General features: G+C 64.5%; 1 protein-coding gene across 1 annotated transcript in view; it reads left to right on the top strand.

Annotated features, from left to right (window-relative positions):
- The first annotated feature begins 408 nt into the window (after positions 1 to 408).
- ARAP1 (ArfGAP with RhoGAP domain, ankyrin repeat and PH domain 1) overlaps positions 409 to 22,009 on the top strand; it is a 52,267-nt gene continuing 30,666 nt past the window's right edge. The window contains 6 exon segments of the mRNA XM_075716922.1: positions 409 to 887; positions 889 to 1,060; positions 1,063 to 1,103; positions 18,823 to 18,974; positions 20,763 to 20,833; positions 21,704 to 21,807. Of these exon segments, the coding sequence (XP_075573037.1) occupies positions 409 to 887; positions 889 to 1,060; positions 1,063 to 1,103; positions 18,823 to 18,974; positions 20,763 to 20,833; positions 21,704 to 21,807 (1,019 nt within the window).

The raw sequence follows: 22,009 nt of genomic DNA, 5'->3' as shown, positions 1-22,009 counted from the left end.
AACATGGAATTATGACTCTGCCCTGAACTGGTTCAGCGGTGGCCTTGGCAGTGTTGGGTCAATGGTTGGACTGGGTGATCTTAAAGCTCTTTTCCAACCTCAACGATTCCATGATTCTATGATGATTCCAAACTGGGGCCATCCGCTGTTCCCGGATCCCTGCAGCCCCCCCGGTTCGGGGGGATGTCGGCGGCCGGGTGCCCGATCCTGCTGGGGACACAGCGGGGCCGGAGGCCAGGAGCCCCTCTGAAAACCACGCTGCTTAACTGGGAAATACTGGTTTTCGGGACGCTGGGCCAGAGCTCATCCCTGCTTCTCTCCATCCCCAGGTCCTGATGCCATCCTGAGCCTCGCCGGGCGCAGGAGATGCACTGAGCGGCACCAGGTCTCTGCGGCCGGACCCCCGCCATGGAGGAGGGGGGGTCTTTGCCGGTGGCCGCCTGGCTGGCGGCCCTCCACCTCGACCAGTACGTGGAAAACTTCCAGCAGAGCGAACTTTGGACGGTGTGGGACTGCCGGGCGCTGACGGACGAGGCCCTCACCCGTCTCGGCGTGCTGCTGCCCGGCCACCGCCGCCGCATCCTCCTGGGACTGCAAAAAGCCTTCGCCGAGGCGAGCCCGCCCGCCGGGACCCCCCAGCCCCCCGTCAGGAAACCCGTGCCCCTAAAACGCCACATTTTCCGCCTGAGCACCCCGACGACGCCGGGGCAAGCGGAGCAGCTGGAGCAGCCGGAGCCCAGATCCCCGGCGGTGCCCGGTGGATCCCCGCTGCTGGAACCGGAGCGGGGTGCGAGCTTCGCCCAATTGCCCCCACCCATCCCGCCCAGGGTGGGCTGCCGCCCCCCGCTCAAATTCTCCCCAATGCTAACGGGTGGCAGCCCCGAGCCCCCCTCCGCGCCCCGCAGCCGCCCCCCCGGCCCCGGAGGTGCCCACGCCGCCGGTCCTCGCCGAGAAGCCCCCGGCCGAAAGTAGGGTGAGACCCCCCTTGCCACCACTGCCGGCCAAGCGTCACCAGCTGGAAGAGAAATGTGGGTCCCTGAAGGGCCCCCCGCCGCCCGGGCCCGCCCACCGGTGCTGCCCCCCAGGGCCGCGTCCCAGAGGAGGTGAGGGGGCTGCGGGGTTTGGGGAGGGGCGGGGGGCTGAGGCTGGGGGTGCCCCCAGGCAGCGGGGTCCCCGTGGGGGGGCTGCTGTGACATGGGTGGGACCCGCGGGTGGGTGCACGTGGTGATGGCGGGGGTTGCCCGGGGGTACCCCCCCCCCCCCCCAGACCCCAACACATCCCCCTGGGGTACCCACACCCCCCCCCAGACCCCAACACATCCCCCTGGGGTACCCACCCCCCCCAGACCCCAACATATCCCCCTGGGGTACCCAACCCCCCCCCCCCCCAGACCCCCAACACATCCCCCTGGGGTACCCACACCCCCCCCCAGACCCCAACACATCCCCCTGGGGTACCCAACCCCCCCCAGACCCCAACACATCCCCCTTGGGGTACCCACACCCCCCCCCTAGACCCCAACACGTCCCCCTGGGGTACCCAACCCCCCCCCAGACCCCAACACATCCCCCTGGGGTACCCAAACCGCCCCCCCCCAGACCCCCAGCACACCTCCTGGAGTCCCCACCCCCCTCAGCAGATCTTCTGGGGTACCCACCCCCTCCCAGACCCCAACACATCCTCTTGGGGTACCCACCCCCCCCCCAGAACATCCCTCTGGGGTACCCACACCCCCCCAGACCCCCAGCACACCTGTGGGGTCCCCACCCCCCCCCCCCAGCAGATCTTCTGGGGTACCCACACCTCTCCCCAACACACCTCTGGGGTACCCACCCCCCCAACACATCTTCTGGGGGTACCCCCCCCCCCCAGACCCCAACACTTCCCCCTGGGGTACCCACAGCCCCCCCAGCACAACTTCTGGGGTACGCACCCCCCCCAGACCCCCAGCACATCTCCTGGGGTACCCAACCCCCCCAGACCCCCAGCACACCTCCTGGGGTCCCCACCCCCCCCAGCAGATCTTCTGGGGTACCCACACCCCCCCAGACCCCAACACTTCCCCCTGGGGTACCCACATCCCCCCAGCACAACTTCTGGGGTACGCACCCCCCCCCCCAGACCCCCAGCACATCTTCTGGGGTGCCCACACCCCTCCCCAACACATCTCTGGGGTCTCCACCCCCCCCCAACACATCCCTCTGGGGTACCCACACCCCCCCCAACACATCCCCCTGGGGTGTGTGCACCCCCCAGACCCCCAACTTCCCAGACTTCCCCCTGGGATACCCACACCCCCCCCCAGAACATCCCTCTGGGGTACCCACACCCCCCCCAGACCCCCAGCACACCTCCTGGGGTACCCTCACCCCCTCCCCAACACATCTCTGGGGTACCCAACCCCCCCAGCAGATCTTCTGGGGTACCCCCCCCCCCCCCCCCAGACCCCAACACATCCCCCTGCGGTACCCACACCCCCCCAGACCCCCAGCCCATCTCCTGGGGGTCCCAAGCAGTCTGGGGGGGGGTCACAAGAGGAGCTGTGGCTGCCCTTGCCCAGGACAGCGATGTCCTCTGCTGTCACACTGAGCCGGGGGGGTGCCACCCCCAGGGACACCCCAGCTTCGTCCCCATTCCTGACCAGGGGCTCGGTATGCCTTTCGGGGGCTGATATGTTATAGAATCATGGAATCATGGAATCGTTGAGGTGGGAAAAGAGCTTTAAGATCACCCAGTCCAACCAGTAACCCAACACTGCCAAGGCCACCACTGAACCAGTTCAGGGCAGAGGAATAATTCCATGTTTCCTGCCTTGGGGGCTGGATTATTTTTGAATGAAAGTAAAAATTGGGAATCACTAAGGTTGGAAAGGATCTCTAAGATCATCAGCCCAACCATCAACCCAACACCCACCGTGCCCACTAAACCATGTCCCAAAGTGCCACCTCTGCCCGTTTTTTGAACCCCTCCAGGGATGGGGACTCCCCCACCTCTCTGGGCAGCCTGGTCCAACGCTTGACCACTCTTTCCATGAAGAAATTTATAGAATCATGGAATCGTTGAGGTGGGAAAAGCCCTTTAAGATCACCCAGTCCAACGAGTAACCCAACACTGCCAAGGCCACCACTGAACCAATTCAGGGCAGAGGAATAATTCCATGTTTCCTGCCTTGGGGGATGGGTTATTTGTTAATGAAAGTAAAAACTGGGAATCACTGAGGTTGGAAAGGATCTCTAAGATCATCAGTCCAACCATCAACCCAACACCCCCATGCCCACTAAACCATGTCCCAAAGTGCCACCTCTGCCCGTTTTTTGAACCCCTCCAGGGATGGGGACTCCCCCACCTCTCTGGGCAGCCTGGTCCAATGCTTGACTACCCTTTCCGTGAAGAAATTTATAGAATCATGGAATCGTTGAGGTGGGAAAAGCCCTTTAAGATCACCCAGTCCAACGAGTAACCCAACACTGCCAAGGCCACCACTCAACCAATTCAGGGCAGAGTCATAATTCCATGTTGCCTGCCTTGGGGGATGGGTTATTTTTTAATGACAGTAAAAACTGGGAATCACTAAGGTTGGAAAGGACCTCTAAGATCATCAGCCCAACCATCAACCCAACGCCCCCATGCCCACTAAACCATGTCCCAAAGTGCCACCTCTGCCCGTTTTTTGAACCCCTCCAGGGATGGGGACTCCACCACCTCTCTGGGCAGCCTGTTCCAACGCTTGGCCACTCTTTCCATGAAGAAATTTCTCCTGATATCCAACCTAAACCTCCCCTGGCGCAGCTTGAGCCCATTTCCTCTCATCCCATCGCTTGTTCCTTGGGAGCAGAGCCCAACACCCCCTCCCTGCCCCCTCCTGCCAGGAGCTGCAGAGCGATCAGGTCACCCCGGTCACCCCGCTCCTTCGTGGCCTTGAGCTTCTGCTCCCCCCGGCTCCCCGCCGTGCCGGGCAGCGCGTGTGGGTGCCGAGAGCCCTGCCCTGCCCCTGCCCGCAGCGCGGGCAGCGCTGAGGCCCGAGGAACTCGTCACACCCTGTGGGGGCAGGCAGCAAAACCGCAGCAGGCAGCTGCCGGCTGGTGCGGCCGGATGAGCCGAGAACGGGCCGGGCTTCGGCGAGAGCAGCGCTCGCAGCCCTCCCTTTGACGTCCCCGGCGTCGTCCCCCCCAAAACCCCGGCGTCCCCCCGCCTTGCTGAGCCGCAGCACCTCCCTCGCAAGCGCAGGGTTTGCTGCGCCGAGGCCGGGTTGGTTTTGTTGCAGCTCTTCAGGGCACGACCCCCCCCCCCCCCCATCCCCCCCGCCACCCCCCCCCACATCCCAGCTCCCCTCCACCGCAGCGGCTGCACCCCAAAATCCTGCAGAAGAGCAGGAGGGCGCGGAGAGCCGGAGGTGGGAGCGGGGTTCTGGTATTTGGGGGGGGGGGGGTTGGGGGGCGGGGAGAGGAGCACCCTCCGAGGGTTAAGGGGGGGGTGATGTGGGACGCTGAGCAAAGCTGCGTGGTCTCCCCGGGGAGCAGCGCCGCGCTCGCCGCCCCCCACCCTGCCAAGGGACCCCAGGGGACTCCCCAAGACCCCCCAGCACCCCAAGGGAGGTGCTGCTGGAGCAGGGGGGGGGACCGGCTGGTCCCCGAAGGGATGCAGAGCCCCGTCCCTGCACCCCTGGGGTGGATGAGACCCCCGCCCCACGCCCCGAGGCGTCTGTGCGGTCAGGGTGGGTGTACCCGTCTCGGCGCCCCGGCAGGTTTTTGGGGGTAGAACCCCTGCCCTCGCCCGCGTGAGGTGGGCAGAGATGTCGTCCCCCCCCCCCGCCGCCGGGGTCTGTGCTTTGCCCCCCGCCCGGCGCCGATGCAGCCGGGGAGCGGGGTGGGATGCCGTAAATGGGGAGGGGGTTCGGGCAGCCGGGGTGGGAGGCTGGCGGCACCCCGCGGGGTGGGCAAGCACCCAAACCCCGGGATGGGGTTGGAGGGGGGGGGTCTGGCTCGACGCCCAAAGCGGCGTCCGCCCCGGCGAGCCCCGGGGACTGTCCCCAATCGCACCATGGTGCTCCCCAAAATCCCCCCCCGGGGCCCCCCCTCGCCATCCTGCCGGGATGGACGCCGGTAGCCGGCGAGGCCGGTGCCCGGTGTTGGGATGCCAGCCCACGCCGCCGCTTCGGCCGGCTCAGGAAGTTTTGTTCTCGGGCGAGCGCGGTGCAGGAAGTGCTGGGGGGTGCCAAGCTCCGCGCCCCGCCGGCGTCGCCGGCTGGCCTCGCCAGAGGTGGCCCGTGGCCCCCGAATCCTTGCCCAGGTAGGGATGTCGCCTCTGCCGCCGTGTCGGCTGCGATGCGGCGGTTGCGGGATGGCGGCGGGCAAGGCCCATGGGGGTTGTTTTTGGGTGGGAAACGAGCGCTGCCGATGCCGCCAAGCACCACTCTCGCCTCCTTTCGCTCGCTCGAGCGTTTCCTGCCCCTGCCTGCGCGCCGGGGGCCGGTGGACGGAGCCGGGGGGCCGAGCGGGGAGAGCCGCTGCCCGGGATGCGGCGGCAGGGCCGCGGGCACCGGCGGCGGTGGCATGGCGCGGTGGTTTTGCTGGGAAAGGAGCGGGTTGCCAGGGCACGTCCCCGGGCAGCCCCGCTATCCTCCGGAGAGGGAAGCTGCGGTGGTGGCACGGCGCATTCCGTCAGCCGCCGTGGAGGGGGGCCGGGACCCCGCTGGCCCCCCACCAGCGTCCCCTTCCACCCCAAAGCTTTTCCTTTTGCTCGCACGGACGGTTCCTTCCAGCTGCGGACCGCGGCTGAGCACCCCGCCGGCCCCTCGCTCCCAGCCCCCATGGGGGGACGGGTGGGGGTCCGGGAGCCATTTGGGCTCCCCTGGGGACACCTGGACCTGGGGAGCCCCTCGCCGCGGGGTTTTGCGGCTGTGGAAAGTTTGGGTGGCTCGGAGAGCGGCGGGATGGCGCCGTGGGCATCGTTTCCCCCCTACCCCACCCCGGTCCCTGCCCTTGGGGACGTGGGCATTGGCCCCGGGGCTCGGCGGGGAGCAGGCCAGCGCCGGCACGGCACCGGCGAGGGTTTGGTTCCTCCCGCCCATCTCGGCAAGCTCTGAGGGGGCTGAGATTCGCCACCGGCGCTGCCCCCCGGGGATTTCGGCGATTGCCCACCGGCTTGCGGGGTCCGCACAGCTCCCCGGCGAGCTGCGTGCCGGGTTTGGCGGTCGCCCGGCCGGGCTTTTGGCTCAGCCCGGCCCAAGCCGGCGGCGATGCGCCCAGCGCCGGAGGGGCCGGGGGCACGGGGATGGGGCCGTGTCCTCGCCGGCGGCCGAGCAGCACCTCCCGGCATGGCGGGAGCCGGTTTTGGGGATGGCTGCGGCTCGTCCTCGCCGGCGGCTCGTCCTCGTCACGCTCCGCTCCGGCACCACGGGGACACCGCGGTGGAGCACCAAAGCTTGTGCCGGAGCGCGGCACTGGGACGGCCCCCGACACCCGAAAGCAGAGGGGATGGCGGCGGCCGTGGGGCCCGACACTCTGCGTGCACGTATGGCGTATACGTTGCATGTATAAGCCATGCACAAATATACCCCAGCGTGCTGCCGGGGTGCTGCAGGGGGTACGTATAGCGGGGTGCATATGCGCTGATGCTGGGTAAGCACGGGGGGTGCATGCAGCGGCGTATACACCTTGCTGCGAGAGTGGATGTATAGGGTAGGGTATATATGCGCTGGTGTTTGGTTAGTGCTGCGGATATATACGGTAGGGTAGGGGTAAGCTGGTCGGTTACTCCAGCAGATATATGCAGCAGGCGGTGTGCGTGCGGCGCACGGCTGCTAGAGCAGGTACGGACTTGGCTCCTACGGCGGACATATAGAGCGGGGCACATATACGCTGGCGCTTGGCTCCTACGGCAGACGTGTAGAGCGGGGCACGTATACGCTGGCGCTTGGCTCCTACGGCGGACATGTAGAGCGGGGCACATATACGCTGGCGCTTGGCTCCTATGGCAGACGTGTAGAGCGGGGCACGTATACGCTGGCGCTTGGCTCCTACGGCGGACGTGTAGAGCGGGGCACGTATACGCTGGCGCTTGGCTCCTACGGCGGACATGTAGAGCGGGGCACATATACGCTGGCGCTTGGCTCCTATGGCAGACGTGTAGAGCGGGGCACGTATACGCTGGCGCTTGGCTCCTACGGCGGACGTGTAGAGCGGGGCACATATACGCTGGCGCTTGGCTCCTATGGCAGACGTGTAGAGCGGGGCACGTATACGCTGGCGCTTGGCTCCTACGGCGGACATGTAGAGCGGGGCACATATACGCTGGCGCTTGGCTCCTATGGCAGACGTGTAGAGCGGGGCACGTATACGCTGGCGCTTGGCTCCTACGGCGGACGTGTAGAGCGGGGCACATATACGCTGGCGCTTGGCTCCTATGGCAGACGTGTAGAGCGGGGCACGTATACGCTGGCGCTTGGCTCCTACGGCGGACGTGTAGAGCGGGGCACGTATACGCTGGTGCTTGGTTCCGATGGTGGATGTATATGTAGAGTATGGATGAGCTGGTGCTTGGCTTCTACAGTGGATGTATAGAGCAGGGCATGTATAAGCTGGTGCTTGGCACCTATGGTGGACGTATACAGTAGAGTATGGATGAGCTGGTGCTTGGTTCCTATAGTGGATGTATACAGTAGGGTATGGTTAAGCTGGTGCTTGGCTCCCACAATGGATGTATACAGCAGGGCACGTATATGCTGGTGCTTGGCTCCTATAGTGGATGTATAGAGCAGGGCACATACAAGCTGGTGCTTGGCTCCTATAGTGGATATATACGTAGAGTATGGATGAGCTGGTGCTCGATTCCTACGGTGGATGTATAGAGCGGGGCACGTATAAACTGGTGCTTGGCTCCTATAGTGGATGTAGAGCAGGGCACGTATACGCTGGTAAGCTTGGCTCCTATAATGGATGTATAGAGCAGGGCACGTATATGCTGGTGCTTGGCTCCTACGGTGGATGTATAGAGCAGGGCACGTATACACTAGTGTTTGGTTCCTATAGTGGATGTATAGAGCAGGGCACGTATACGTTGGTGCTTGGTTCCTACGGTGGATGTATAGAGCAGGGCACATACAAGCTGGTGCTTGGCTCCTATAGTGGATATATACGTAGAGTATGGATGAGCTGGTGCTCGATTCCTACGGTGGATGTATAGAGCGGGGCACGTATAAACTGGTGCTTGGCTCCTATAGTGGATGTAGAGCAGGGCACGTATACGCTGGTAAGCTTGGCTCCTATAATGGATGTATAGAGCAGGGCACGTATATGCTGGTGCTTGGCTCCTACGGTGGATGTATAGAGCAGGGCACGTATACACTAGTGTTTGGTTCCTATAGTGGATGTATACAGCAGGGCACGTATACGTTGGTGCTTGGTTCCTACGGTGGATGTATAGAGCGGGGCACGTATACGCTGGTCCTTGGTTCCTATAGTGGATGTATAGAGCAGGGCATGTATACGCTGATCCTTGGCTCCTATAGTGGATGTATAGAGCAGGGCACATATAAGCTGGTGCTTGGTTCCTACGGTGGATGTATAGAGCAGGGCACATATAAGCTGGTGCTTGGTTCCTACGGTGGATGTATGCAGCAGGGCATGTATACGCTGATCCTTGGCTCCTATGGTGGATGTATAGAGCGGGGCACATATACGCTGGTAAGCTTGGCTCCTATGGTGGATGTATAGAGTGGGGCACGTATACGCTGGTAAGTTAGCTCCTACGGTGGATGTATAGAGCGGGGCACGTATACGCTGGCGCTTGGCTCCTACGGTGGATGTATAGAGCGGGGCACGTATACGCTGGCGCCCTTGGCTCCTACGGTGGATGTATAGAGCGGGGCACATATACGCTGGTAAGCTTGGCTCCTACAGTGGATGTATAGAGGGGGGCACGTATATGCTGGTAAGCTTGGCTCCTACGGTGGATGTATAGAGCAGGGCATGTATACACTGGCGCTTGGCTCCTACGGTGGATGTATGCAGCGGGGCACGTATATGCTGGTAAGCTTGGCTCCTACAGTGGATGTATAGAGCGGGGCACGTATATGCTGGTAAGCTTGGCTCCTACGGTGGATGTATAGAGCAGGGCACATATACGCTGGCGCTTGGCTCCTATGGTGGATGTATGCAGCGGGGCACATATATGCTGGTGCTTGGCTCCTACGGTGGATGTATAGAGCAGGGCATGTATACACTGGCGCTTGGCTCCTATGGTGGATGTATGCAGCGGGGCACGTATATGCTGGTAAGCTTGGCTCCTACGGTGGATGTATAGAGCGGGGCACATATACGCTGGTAAGCTTGGCTCCTATGGTGGATGTATAGAGTGGGGCACGTATATGCTGGTGCTTGGCTCCTACGGTGGATGTATAGAGCAGGGCATGTATACACTGGCGCTTGGCTCCTATGGTGGATGTATGCAGCGGGGCACGTATATGCTGGTAAGCTTGGCTCCTACGGTGGATGTATAGAGCGGGGCACATATACGCTGGTAAGCTTGGCTCCTATGGTGGATGTATAGAGTGGGGCACGTATATGCTGGTAAGCTTGGCTCCTACGGTGGATGTATAGAGCAGGGCATGTATACACTGGCGCTTGGCTCCTACGGTGGATGTATGCAGCGGGGCACGTATATGCTGGTAAGCTTGGCTCCTACGGTGGATGTATAGAGCGGGGCACATATACGCTGGCGCTTGGCTCCTATGGTGGATGTATGCAGCGGGGCACATATACGCTGGCGCTTGGCTCCTATGGTGGATGTATGCAGCGGGGCACATATATGCTGGTGCTTGGCTCCTACGGTGGATGTATAGAGCAGGGCATGTATACACTGGCGCTTGGCTCCTACGGTGGATGTATGCAGCGGGGCACGTATATGCTGGTAAGCTTGGCTCCTACGGTGGATGTATAGAGCGGGGCACATATACGCTGGTGCTTGGCTCCTATGGTGGATGTATGTAGCGGGGCACATATATGCTGGTGCTTGGCTCCTACGGTGGATGTATAGAGCAGGGCATGTATACACTGGCGCTTGGCTCCTACGGTGGATGTATGCAGCGGGGCACGTATATGCTGGTAAGCTTGGCTCCTACGGTGGATGTATAGAGCGGGGCACATATACGCTGGCGCTTGGCTCCTATGGTGGATGTATGCAGCGGGGCACATATACGCTGGTGCTTGGCTCCTACGGTGGATGTATAGAGCGGGGCACATATATGCTGGTAAGCTTGGCTCCTACGGTGGATGTATAGAGCAGGGCACGTATATGCTGGTAAGCTTGGCTCCTACGGTGGATGTATAGAGCAGGGCATGTATACACTGGCGCTTGGCTCCTACGGTGGATGTATAGAGCGGGGCACATATACGCTGGCGCTTGGCTCCTATGGTGGATGTATGCAGCGGGGCACATATATGCTGGTGCTTGGCTCCTACGGTGGATGTATAGAGCGGGCCACGTATACGCTGGCGCTTGGCTCCTACGGTGGATGTATAGACCGGGGCACGTATACGCTGGTCCTTGGCTCCTATAGTGGATGTATAGAGCGGGGCACGGCCCAGTGCTCGGTGCGGTGCCGGTGCGGGTGCCCGGCCAGCCCCGGTGCCGCGTGCGGTGCCGCGGCGATGCGGCGGTGCCGGTGCGCACAAGGGGTGCGTTTGGGCGGGCACCGGCGTGAGTCTCCCCGTGGCGGCTGTTCGGCGTGGCGAGCGGCGCTCCCGGCTCCGCGTGCGGGGCGGCACGTGCCGGAGAGCTCCCGTGGCCACCCCGCCACGGCTCCCAGGGCTCCCCCGGGGGTGACGGGGTGCCCAGCTTCGGGACATTGCCCGTGTCGGGGTGACGCTTGCCCGTGTTGGGGTGACGCTTGCCCGTGTCGGTGTGACGCTTGCCCACGTCTGGGCTGATGCTTGCCCATGCTGGGGTGATGCTGGCCCACGTCCGGGGTGATGCTTGCCCATGTCTGGATGATGCTTGCCCATGTTGGGGTGACGCTTGCCCATGTCCAGGGTGATGCTTACCCACGTCTGGGCTGATGCTTGCCCACACCAGGGTGATGCTTGCCCATGTTGGGGATGATGCTTGCCCACGTCTGGGGTGATGCTTGCTCACGTCAGGGGTGATGCTTGACCATGTTGGGAGTGATGCTTGCCCACGTCTGGGCTGATGCTTGCCCATGCTGGGGTGATGCTTGCCCACGTCCGGGGTGATGCTTGCCCATGTCTGAATGATGCTTGCCCATGTTGGGGTGACGCTTGCCCATGTCCAGGGTGATGCTTACCCACGTCTGGGCTGATGCTTGCCCACACCAGGGTGATGCTTGCCCATGTTGGGGATGATGCTTGCCCACGTCTGGGGTGATGCTTGCCCACATTGCAGGTGATGCTTGCCCATCTCTGGGGTGATGCTTGCTCATGTTGGGGGTGATGCTTGCTCATGTTGGGGGTGATGCTTGCCCATGTCGGGGGTGATGCTTGCCCACACCAGGGTGATGCTTGCCCATGTCTGGGGTGATGCTTGCCCACATTGCAGGTGATGCTTGCCCACGTCTGGGGTGATGCTTGCCCACGTCTGGGGTGATGCTTGCCCATGTCGGGGGTGATGCTTACCCACATCTGGGGTGATGCTTGCCCATGTCGGGGGTGATGCTTGCCCATGTTGGGGGTGATGCTTGCCCACACCAGGGTGATGCTTGCCCATGTCTGGGTGATACTTGCCCATCTCTGGGGTGATGCTTGCCCATGTTGGGGGTGATGCTTGCCCACATCTGAGTGATGCTTGCCCATGTCGGGGGTGATGCTTGCCCATGTCAGGGGTGATGCTTGCCCATGTCTGGATGATGCTTGCCCACGTCTGGAGTGATGCTTGCCCACGTCTGGGGTGATGTTTGCCCACATCTGGATGATGCTTGCCCACGTCCGGGGTGATGCTTGCCCATGTCTGGGTGATGCTTGCCCACGTCTGGGCTGGTGCTTGCCCATGTTGGGGGTGATGCTTGCCCACGTCTGGGGTGGTGCTTGCCCATCTCCGAGGACGCGGTCTAGGGAACAGCCGGTGCATCCCTGCCTGCGCAGGCAGCCTTGGGGCAGGGCGAGGGACCCGGCGGTGCCGTGGGGGTCTTTGCAGCGGCGTTTCGGGGGTGACACCACCCCCCCCAGCTCCCCTCGCTTCCAGCAGCACACGGTGGTCCCCAGCGCTGCCTCCCGGCTGCTCGTGGCACGGGGGCCGGCTGCTGCCGTGGCTGCCCCACGGACCCCCTGTGCCTGCACCCTCCTGCCCGCTGCCGAGGGGAAGCGGCCCCTGGGGCTGGCATTTTGCAAGAGCGGCTCGGGGCCAGGCTGGGGGGGGTCTGAGGTCTGAGGGGGCTATGGCAGGTGCCGAGGATGTGGTTGTGGTTTCCTCCATGCTGCGTTCACCTCTGGGGTCCCACCGTGTCGCCCCTCCAGCCCTGGGCATCCCTGTGCCGGGGAACGGGAGGTGACGGCAACCCCCAGTATCCATACAGGCTGGGATGAAGGGATGGAGAGCAGCCCTGCGGAGAAGGACTTGGGGGTGCTGGGGGATGAAAAGCTGGACATGCGCCGGCAATGTGCGCTGGCAGCCCAGCAAGCCAACCCCATCCTGGGCTGCATCCCCAGCAGCGTGGCCAGCAGGGCGAGGGAGGGGATTCTGCCCCTCTGCTCCGCTCTGGGCAGACCCCACCTGCAGCCCTGCGCCCAGCTCTGGGGCCCTCAGCACAAGGAGGACACGGAGCTGTTGGAGCGGGTCCAGAGGAGGCCACCAAAATGATCCGAGGGCTGGAGCCCCTCTGCTCCGAGGCCAGGCTGGGGGAGTTGGGGTTGTTCAGCCTGGAGAGGAGAAGGCTGCGGGGAGACCTTAGTGCGGCCCTGCAGTGCTGAAAGGGGGCCTACAGGAAGGGTGGGGAGAATCTTTATAGCAAGGCCTGTTGTGACAGGACAAGGAGTAATGGATTTAAACTAAAGAAGAATAGATTTAGACTAGACATAAGGAAGAAATGTTTTACGCTGAGGGTGGTGAGGCACTGGCACAGGTTGCCCAGAGAGGCGGTCGATGCCCCATCCCCGGAAACATCCCAGGCCAGGTTGGACGGGGCTCTGAGCACCCTGCTCTGGTTAAAGCTGTCCCTGCTCACTGCAGGGGTTGGGCTGGGTGATCTAGTTCATGGTTTAGTCTACTTTATGGTTTAGTCTATGGTTTAGTCTACTCTACCCTTAATTGGTTCAGCGGTGGCCTTGGCAGTGTTGGGTTACTGGTTGGACTGGATGATCTTAAAGGGCTTTTCCAACCTCAACGATTCCATGCCTCTCTGATTCCATCTCTAAAGGTCCCTTCCCACCCAAAGCATGCTATGATTCTACGATTCTATGAAGACCTTTGCGTGCAGTGGGACGCTGCGAGGAGGCCCTGTCCCCTCTCCCAGGCTGTCCCCAGCCCCGTCAATCCCACGGCTCCCAAAACGTCGTCTCCCAAAGCCCCGAGAGAGCAAGCGCAAGCTGGCGCCGGCTCGCAGCCTGCCTGGTCCTCGCTCGGTCTCAAATCTGGTTCGAGGGCGAGCGCACGGCTTCAGGAGCGGGGCCAGATCCCGATCGCTGCGTGCAAACACCGCTCTTGCTGCCCGCCGGTCCCCCGGGGTCGTGGCTGTCCCTGCTCGCTGCAGGGGGTTGGGCTGGGTGATCCCGAAAGGTCCCTTCCCACCCAAAGCATTCCACGATTCCATGATTCGACGACATCCCAGCCTTGCGGGGTGCGGGGTGCCCAGCTGCAGCACCCGCGATGCCACCTCCCGCGGGGCGCCGGCAGCCGCCGGCTGTTCCCCACCGGCTGCTCCGCGCCACCTCCTGAAAGTGGCTGCATTGGGTGCCCCCGATTTCGGGTGCTGATGGCTCAGACCTACCAGACCCCTCAGCGGGGGGGTGGGGGGGGTCCCGGCAGCGGTGGGTGCTCGTGTCCGCGCCCCGATCGTGGGGTGAGGCTGTCGGCAAGGGCACCCGCTCCCCATGCCCCGGGGGACGGTCTGGGGTGCAGAGCAGCCCCCCCAAAGCGGGGGCTGAACGCCGGGGACGGGTGTAGGAGGGCAGTGAGCGCTGTCCAAGAAGGTGACGGCAGAAAGCTCCTTCTCCGTGGTTGCCCAGGGCTGGGCACAGCCCGGCGAGCCTGGGGGGGGGTTGCGGTGGCCCCGGCAGAGTTTTGGCTTTGGGGTGGCGTTGCCTGCGGGAGAGCAGCCCCCCCCCCGCCACCCCCAGCTTTGGGCAGGGGGGGCCGAGCCGAGCCGTTGCTGGTGGGGAGGAGGAGAGCAGATAAGGCTGGCACTTCTCTAATGGCAGATATTGCGCCGACCTGACCCTGCCCGCAGCAGGAGCGGCACCGTTTGGGCACGGCTGCAGGGTGGGCTGGGTCAGGGGGTGCAGGGGGTGATGGGGCACCCACCCTGGCCTACGGAGCCGTGGCGGCGGGGGGGGGGGACACGAAGCCCAGGGATGCGGCGGGGGATGACCTGCAGAGCATCGGGGGGAGTGTTTTGGGGAACCGGATCTGTGCCCGGACTCTGTGGCTGCTGGGGGGGCGGGGGTGGGGGCAGGACTGCGGTGAGGGCAGAAGCGGTTTCCTCCCAAACCCTCCTGAGATGTCGCCAGCGAGGAGATGGAGGTCGCCCTTGGCCATCGCGCCGTGCCTGCAGAAGACGGGGCAGCCAGGGGACCCTCGTTTTTGCTGCCGGCCTCGGGGGAAACCCCATCCTGGGTGGCCGTGTGGGTGCAGACCCCCGCCGGGCTCGTGCCGGGGGTCTCTGTGGCGTGCACATCGGCCACCTCGCTGCCCCTGGGTCCCCGCACCCTTGGGTGCCAGCCCCCCAAAACCCCTGCCTGGCGCTGCTGGGAGCCGTGCTGCTGCCCCGGGCTGCCAGCCAGCTCGCTGCCCACGCTCCCCTGCCCGCGCTCCCCTTGCCCGCCCTGCCAGCATTCCCTAATGTATGGATGGTTGTGACTGGTTCCCATGGAAATGGCTGCTGAGAAATGAGGTCAGCCTGACCCAGAGGAGAGCCAGCGCTCGCTGTCCTCCCCCTGCTCCGCGCAGGCAGCCGAGGGAGAAGTTTCCTCTCTGCAGCAAACCCTGAGCTCTGGGAAAGCTCTCGTGCGCCGGCCATGGGGCCGGGAATCACCAGGAACAGGCTTGGCCATCCCTAGGGACCGATGGGTGCTGGCGGCAGCCTTGGCCGTGCCGAGCTTTCTCCAGCGCGGCCATGGGGCTGTGAATCACTGGGAAGAGGGCTTGGCCATCCCTAGGGACCGATGGGTGCTGGCGGCAGCCTTGGCCATGCCGAGCCTTCTCCAGCGCGGCCGTGGGGCTGTGAATCACTGGGAAGAGGGCTTGGCCATCCCTAGGGACCGATGGGTGCTGGCGGCAGCCTTGGCCGTGCCGAGCCTTCTCCAGCGCGGCCGTGGGGCTGGGAATCACTGGGAAGAGGGCTTGGCCATCCCTAGGGACCGATGGGTGCTGGCGGCAGCCTTGGCCGTGCCGAGCCTTCTCCAGCGCGGCCGTGGGGCTGGGAATCACTGGGAAGAGGGCTTGGCCATCCCTAGGGACCGATGGGTGCTGGCGGCAGCCTTGGCCGTGCCGAGCCTTCTCCAGCGCGGCCGTGGGGCTGGGAATCACTGGGAACAGGGCTTGGCCATCCCTAGGGACTGATGGGTGCTGGCGGCAGCCTTGGCCGTGCCGAGCCTTCTCCAGCGCGGCCGTGGGGCTGGGAATCACTGGGAACAGGGCTTGGCCATCCCTAGGGACTGATGGGTGCTGGCGGCAGCCTTGGCCATGCCGAGCCTTCTCCAGCGCGGCCGTGGGGCTGTGAATCACTGGGAAGAGGGCTTGGCCATCCCTAGGGACCGATGGGTGCTGGCGGCAGCCTTGGCCATGCCGAGCCTTCTCCAGCGCGGCCGTGGGGCTGTGAATCACTGGGAACAGGGCTTGGCCATCCCTAGGGACCGATGGGTGCTGGCGGCAGCCTTGGCCATGCCGAGCCTTCTCCAGCACGGCCGTGGGGCTGGGAATCACTGGGAACAGGGCTTGGCCATCCCTAGGGACCGATGGGTGCTGGCGGCAGCCTTGGCCATGCCGAGCCTTCTCCAGCGCGGCCGTGGGGCTGGGAATCACTGGGAAGAGGGCTTGGCCATCCCTAGGGACCGATGGGTGCTGGCGGCAGCCTTGGCCGTGCCGAGCCTTCTCCAGCGCGGCCGTGGGGCTGGGAATCACTGGGAACAGGGCTTGGCCATCCCTAGGGACCGATGGGTGCTGGCGGCAGCCTTGGCCATGCCGAGCCTTCTCCAGCGCGGCCGTGGGGCTGGGAATCACTGGGAACAGGGCTTGGCCATCCCTAGGGACCGATGGGTGCTGGCGGCAGCCTTGGCCGTGCCGAGCTTTCTCCAGCGCGGCCATGGGGCTGGGAATCACTGGGAACAGGGCTTGGCCATCCCTAGGGACCGATGGGTGCTGGCGGCAGCCTTGGCCGTGCCGAGCCTTCTCCAGCGCGGCCGTGGGGCTGGGAATCACTGGGAAGAGGGCTTGGCCATCCCTAGGGACCGATGGGTGCTGGCGGCAGCCTTGGCCATGCCGAGCCTTCTCCAGCGCGGCCGTGGGGCTGGGAATCACTGGGAACAGGGCTTGGCCATCCCTAGGGACCGATGGGTGCTGGCGGCAGCCTTGGCCATGCCGAGCCTTCTCCAGCGCGGCCGTGGGGCTGGGAATCACTGGGAACAGGGCTTGGCCATCCCTAGGGACCGATGGGTGCTGGCGGCAGCCTTGGCCGTGCCGAGCCTTCTCCAGCGCGGCCGTGGGGCTGGGAATCACTGGGAAGAGGGCTTGGCCATCCCTAGGGACCGATGGGTGCTGGCGGCAGCCTTGGCCATGCCGAGCCTTCTCCAGCGCGGCCGTGGGGCTGGGAATCACTGGGAACAGGGCTTGGCCATCCCTAGGGACCGATGGGTGCTGGCGGCAGCCTTGGCCGTGCCGAGCCTTCTCCAGCGCGGCCGTGGGGCTGGGAATCACTGGGAACAGGGCTTGGCCATCCCTAGGGACCGATGGGTGCTGGCGGCAGCCTTGGCCATGCTGAGCCTTCTCCAGCGCGGCCGTGGGGCTGGGAATCACTGGGAAGAGGGCTTGGCCATCCCTAGGGACCGATGGGTGCTGGCGGCAGCCTTGGCCGTGCCGAGCCTTCTCCAGCGCGGCCGTGGGGCTGGGAATCACTGGGAACAGGGCTTGGCCATCCCTAGGGACCGATGGGTGCTGGCGGCAGCCTTGGCCATGCCGAGCCTTCTCCAGCGCGGCCGTGGGGCTGGGAATCACTGGGAACAGGGCTTGGCCATCCCTAGGGACCGATGGGTGCTGGCGGCAGCCTTGGCCGTGCCGAGCTTTCTCCAGCGCGGCCATGGGGCTGGGAATCACTGGGAACAGGGCTTGGCCATCCCTAGGGACCGATGGGTGCTGGCGGCAGCCTTGGCCGTGCCGAGCCTTCTCCAGCGCGGCCGTGGGGCCGGGAATCACTGGGAAGAGGGCTTGGCCATCCCTAGGGACTGATGGGTGCTGGCGGCAGCCTTGGCCATGCCAAGCCTTCTCCAGCGCGGCCGTGGGGCTGGGAATCACCGGGAACAAGGCTTGGCCATCCCTAGGGACCGATGGGTGCTGGCCGAGCTTTCTCCAGCGCAGCCGTGGGGCGATGCCGTGCCGGGGTTTGGTGCTGGGTGGGACGGGTCCTGTGCTCACTGCTCCCGCTTCTCCCGCTGCTCCCGCTGCTCCCGCTGTGGCAGGAGGTAGCGTGGTCGGGGATGGGGATGGTGGCTTCGCTGCCAGCGTGTGAGTCCCCCGGGGCTCGCCCACCCGGCCGTGGGGCTGCCAGGGGTTCGGGGTGGGCGCAGGCAGACCTGCCTACTCCCTGCCCTCTCCCTGCCTTCAGGGCTGGTCAGTCAGGTGCCTCGTATTTTTATACCCTGAAGAAACTTCCGCTTAATTTCCTGCCCTTAAAAATACCATAACCCCAGAGGTTTCTATTTATTCCCCGTCTGCCTGCGATTGTCAGGACTGCAGGAAGCAAGCGGAGAGCAGGAGGCAGGAGCGGCCGAGCCTGGCTGCCCAGGGGGTCTGCAGGCAGGAGGAGACCCCCCCCCCGTTGTCCCTCTCCCTGCCCTGGCCAAGATTTTGGGGGTACGCTGTGCTGCTCACTGAGCCGGGAGAAGCCCAAGGCTCCGTTTCCAGGAGCTGCCCACCCCACCGCCGGGACCCTGGTAGGACAGGAGCATCCCCGAGACCCCCGTCCCGCTCAGGGGACCCCGCGGCCAGCTGCAAACCAGCGCAAGGAAGCGGCACTACCGTTGTTTAGTCTGGAGGAGGGGGAAAAAAAAAAAAAACCAAAACCCAAAACCTGATCCGGGATATGGGCTTCAAGGCTGTAGGCGGCTCCTGGTGTCCTTGAGAGCCAGATAAGGAACCTGCGCCGCGACGTCAGCGACAGGGAAGTGAGGTTGGATGCCAGAAAAATATTTTCAGGCTCGAAAAGCACCGCTATCACCCGAGCGAGGTGAAGCCTTTGCCGTGGGAGGCTGTTAGGAATTGGTCTCTGGGCTTGGGTCTGCTGGCGTTTGGGGTGTTTGATGCCTTTGGGGGGGTGTAAAGCTGGCTGGGGGGGGGTCCTCTTGCACCCCGGGACCCCCTCTGGTGGCTGCGGGTGCATCGGGGTTTGGAAGGCAGGGCGGGGGGGTACGGCGTAACGCAGCGCTTGCTCCTCTCTCCCGCAGCATCCCTGCCAAAGAGGAGGTCGCCGTTCCCGACAAAGCACCCAGCGTCCCCGTGTCCCCGCCGGCCCTCCTTCCCCGCACGAAGCCGCCGGCCCCGCCGCCGCCGCCGGCACCGCCATCCAAGGCCAACCTCCCCTTCGTGCCCGAATTTGGTGAGTATGGGCCCCCCCAAAATCTTCCCCTCTCCCAAATCTTCCCCTGTCCCAAATCTCCTGTCCCAAATCTCCTGTCCCAAATCTTCCCCTGTCCCACATCTTCCCTTGGAATGCCTGGCTGGGTCTGCCCGCCCATCCGCCACCACCCATCCCATGGGTGCTGTGCCTTCCTATATCCCACCGGTTTGTCCGTCTGTCCTGCACCGCCTCGCCTGGGTCCATCCCTCCTCCGTCCCCTTCTTTGCCGTCTGGGCTGGGGATTTTCCGGGGGTTGGGGATTGGGGCGGGGGATTTGGATGCACCCTCTCTCGGCGGGGGAGCAAAGGTTCACAGGGGCTCTGGAAAGCAACCGCGCCAAATCACGGAGGCGAAATAAACCCATCGGCGATGTTCAATGTCTGCGCCTTCGGATGTCCCCGAGCTGCGGCCCGTGGGGGCTGGAGGGTGCTGGGGGAGCACGGCAGGAGCAGGATGCAGCCCTCGGCCCCCGTGCCGGGACCCCCGGCTCCCTGCAGAGCTTTCGGCAGCTCTTTGCACCCGCCAGCCCCCTCCTCGGGGCTCGACCAGCTGCAGGGAGGGATGCTGAGTTGGGGACCCGGTGCAGGGGTGCAGTCCTGGTCCCGAAGCATCGCCCTGGGGAGCGGTCCCGGTTGGGGGCTGCCCGAGGTGGTGCGGGCTCTGCTGCAATAACTCAGCTTTATCCGCTCCTTTATTTAATCGCTCTAACCCAGCTCGAATAGCTCCGCTGAAAGGAAGAGGAAGGGCAGGGCTCTGCAGGGTGCTGGGTGCCTGCCCAGGGTCCGGCCTGGCCAGCAGCCCGGCGGGAAGCGGCACTGGTTTAACTGGGGAGCCGGGGTGTGTTTCAAAAGCTGGGAGAAGCCGTGGAGCAAAAGCTTATCCCTCTATCCGGGGGTGCGGGGAGGAAAGCTGCTCCTGCCCCGTGCCCGGCTGCTCCTCTGCACCAAAAAGCAGCGAGCGCTGGGTGCTGCAAAGCCTGCGGGGTGGGGTGGGGTGGGGTGGGGTGGGGGGGTCCCCCCCGTAGGGACGTGCCCAGGGAGAGCACCCACCCCCACCCCTCGCCCACTGCGCAGCCCGGGAGCATCCTCGCCCTGCGCTCCCTGGCCCGTAGCGGCATCCTCCGGATTAGGATTGTGGGAAAAATCTGCTCCAGGTTATCACGGGGATTTGGGAGAGGGTGTCTGCGAGGGACAGGCTGTCCGGGGCCACTTGTCCCCTTTGGGACTGGTGCTCGCTGGCCAGGATTTCTGCTGCCGACGGTGCTGGGCGAGGAGGAACCGGCTCCTTGCTCCTGTCCTTCTCCGGAATTTTATTTCCCGTGGGTGCGCAGGCTCAAGAGCTGCTCGCTGCTCCCGCCTCTCCAACAAGGAATGGAAGGGGAGGGAGGGAAATCCACCCAAAACAAGGTGTAGGAAAAGCCCCTGGAGCAGGAGCTCCCCAGCGAAGCTGCGGTGCCGGGGCTGGTGGCACCCAGGTCCCCTCCCGGTGTTGCCAGGAGGTTCGTGACGGTGCCGGCAGCTGCCACCGGCGGGACTTTGCCCTTCCCCGCTCTTCTCCAAACTCCTCGGTAAAATCCCCCCATTGTCACACCGACGGAGCGGTTGTTTGCCAAGGGCAGAGCAAGGAGGAAACCTGCCGTGCCGGCATCCTCCCTGCCGCGTTCCGGCGCTGGCATGTCCCCGCGCCGGCGGGGACGGGCAGGGGGGTGGCAGGGGGTGACGGGCCCGCTCCGTGCTGATTCCCAGCGCCTTCCCTTCGCTGTTGCAGATGACTCGGACTACGAGGACTCCGCCTGGGAGGAGGAATTAGCCGGTCCCGCCGGCGACATGGCCGACAAGGTTGGTCCCGCCATGGGGCTTGGAGGAGCGAGTGGGGTGACCGTCCCAGCCCCGAGGCGCTGGCGTTGGGCTGCTTTGGAGGTACCGGTTACGGTTGGGGGAGCACGTCTGCAGCAGCCCGAGACGGGGGCTCTGCCTCGCCCAGCACCCACCGGCTCTCCCATGGGGGCTGGAATTGGGCCCCAGGGTCCCCGGGGTGGGGTGAGGGTAGGAGCAGCACCGCCGTGCAGCCTCTCTGCAAACTTACATGCGCAGAGTGCGTGCTAGTGGACGTCTGCAGCATCGCAGCCTGAATTTAATCTCTTGATCCGGGGATTTATACCTGCCCCCGGCTCCTGCTCCTGACCTGGGGTGGGTCTGGATGAATCTGAGGGGTTGCAGCAGGCGGAGAGACCCCCCTGAGCGCCTGGATCCCCCCCCGGCTGCCTTCTCCCGGGAACAGGTCGATGAGGAGAGACGGTACCGTGGCTGCTTCTAACCCCAGCCCAGCCGCCCCCCGCCCCGGGGGGCTGCGGTGTGGGGCGAGGATAAGCAGCCGTGGCAGCTTGCGGGCAGAGGTTTTCCTCTGCCTGCTCCTGCCTGCCCACCCTTCACCCCCAGCCTGCAAGCCACTGTCACCCCCGTGACCGCTCTCAGCCACGTGCGCCCGCCCCAGGCCACCGAGGGGGAAATACAGGATTTCTCAGCAAGCACAGATATTTTGGGCTGCCGTAAGCTGCCCAGCGCTCAGCTCGTCCCTACTGAGCTGCCCCCGGTGCAGGCAGGCGGGGAGGGAGGGGGTCAGCGTGGGGGACCCCCACCACCAGCTGCCTGCTTCGGGCAGCGGGCAGGGCGCGGGGCTGCCCGCATCAGCCACGTCTGTCCCCGCAGGACGATGCTGAGGCCGTGACGGGGCGGCTGCATTCCCTGCGTACCAACAGCCTCTTCAGCGAGGACGAGCTCATCGAGGACTACTACGATGCTCCCCCCGCCAAGTAGGAGCTCTTCTGCCCCATACGTGTGCGCGCGTGTGCACGGACGGGATGCAAATGCCTGCGTGGGGACAGTTGCGTGTGTGCGTGCATGCACGGCTGGTGCATGCGTGCACAAGCAAGGGACGCGCGTGTGCGGGCGCCAGGGGATGCTTGTGCATGGGGGAGAGGTGCGTGCGTGTAAGCACGGGCAGAGAGCGCTTCT

Source organism: Pelecanus crispus, chromosome 1, assembly GCF_030463565.1.
Source record: "Pelecanus crispus isolate bPelCri1 chromosome 1, bPelCri1.pri, whole genome shotgun sequence".
NCBI classification, from domain to species: Eukaryota; Metazoa; Chordata; class Aves; order Pelecaniformes; family Pelecanidae; genus Pelecanus; species Pelecanus crispus.
The sequence above is the reverse complement of the archived record's forward strand: the minus strand, read 5'-3'. Positions and strand labels throughout refer to the sequence as shown.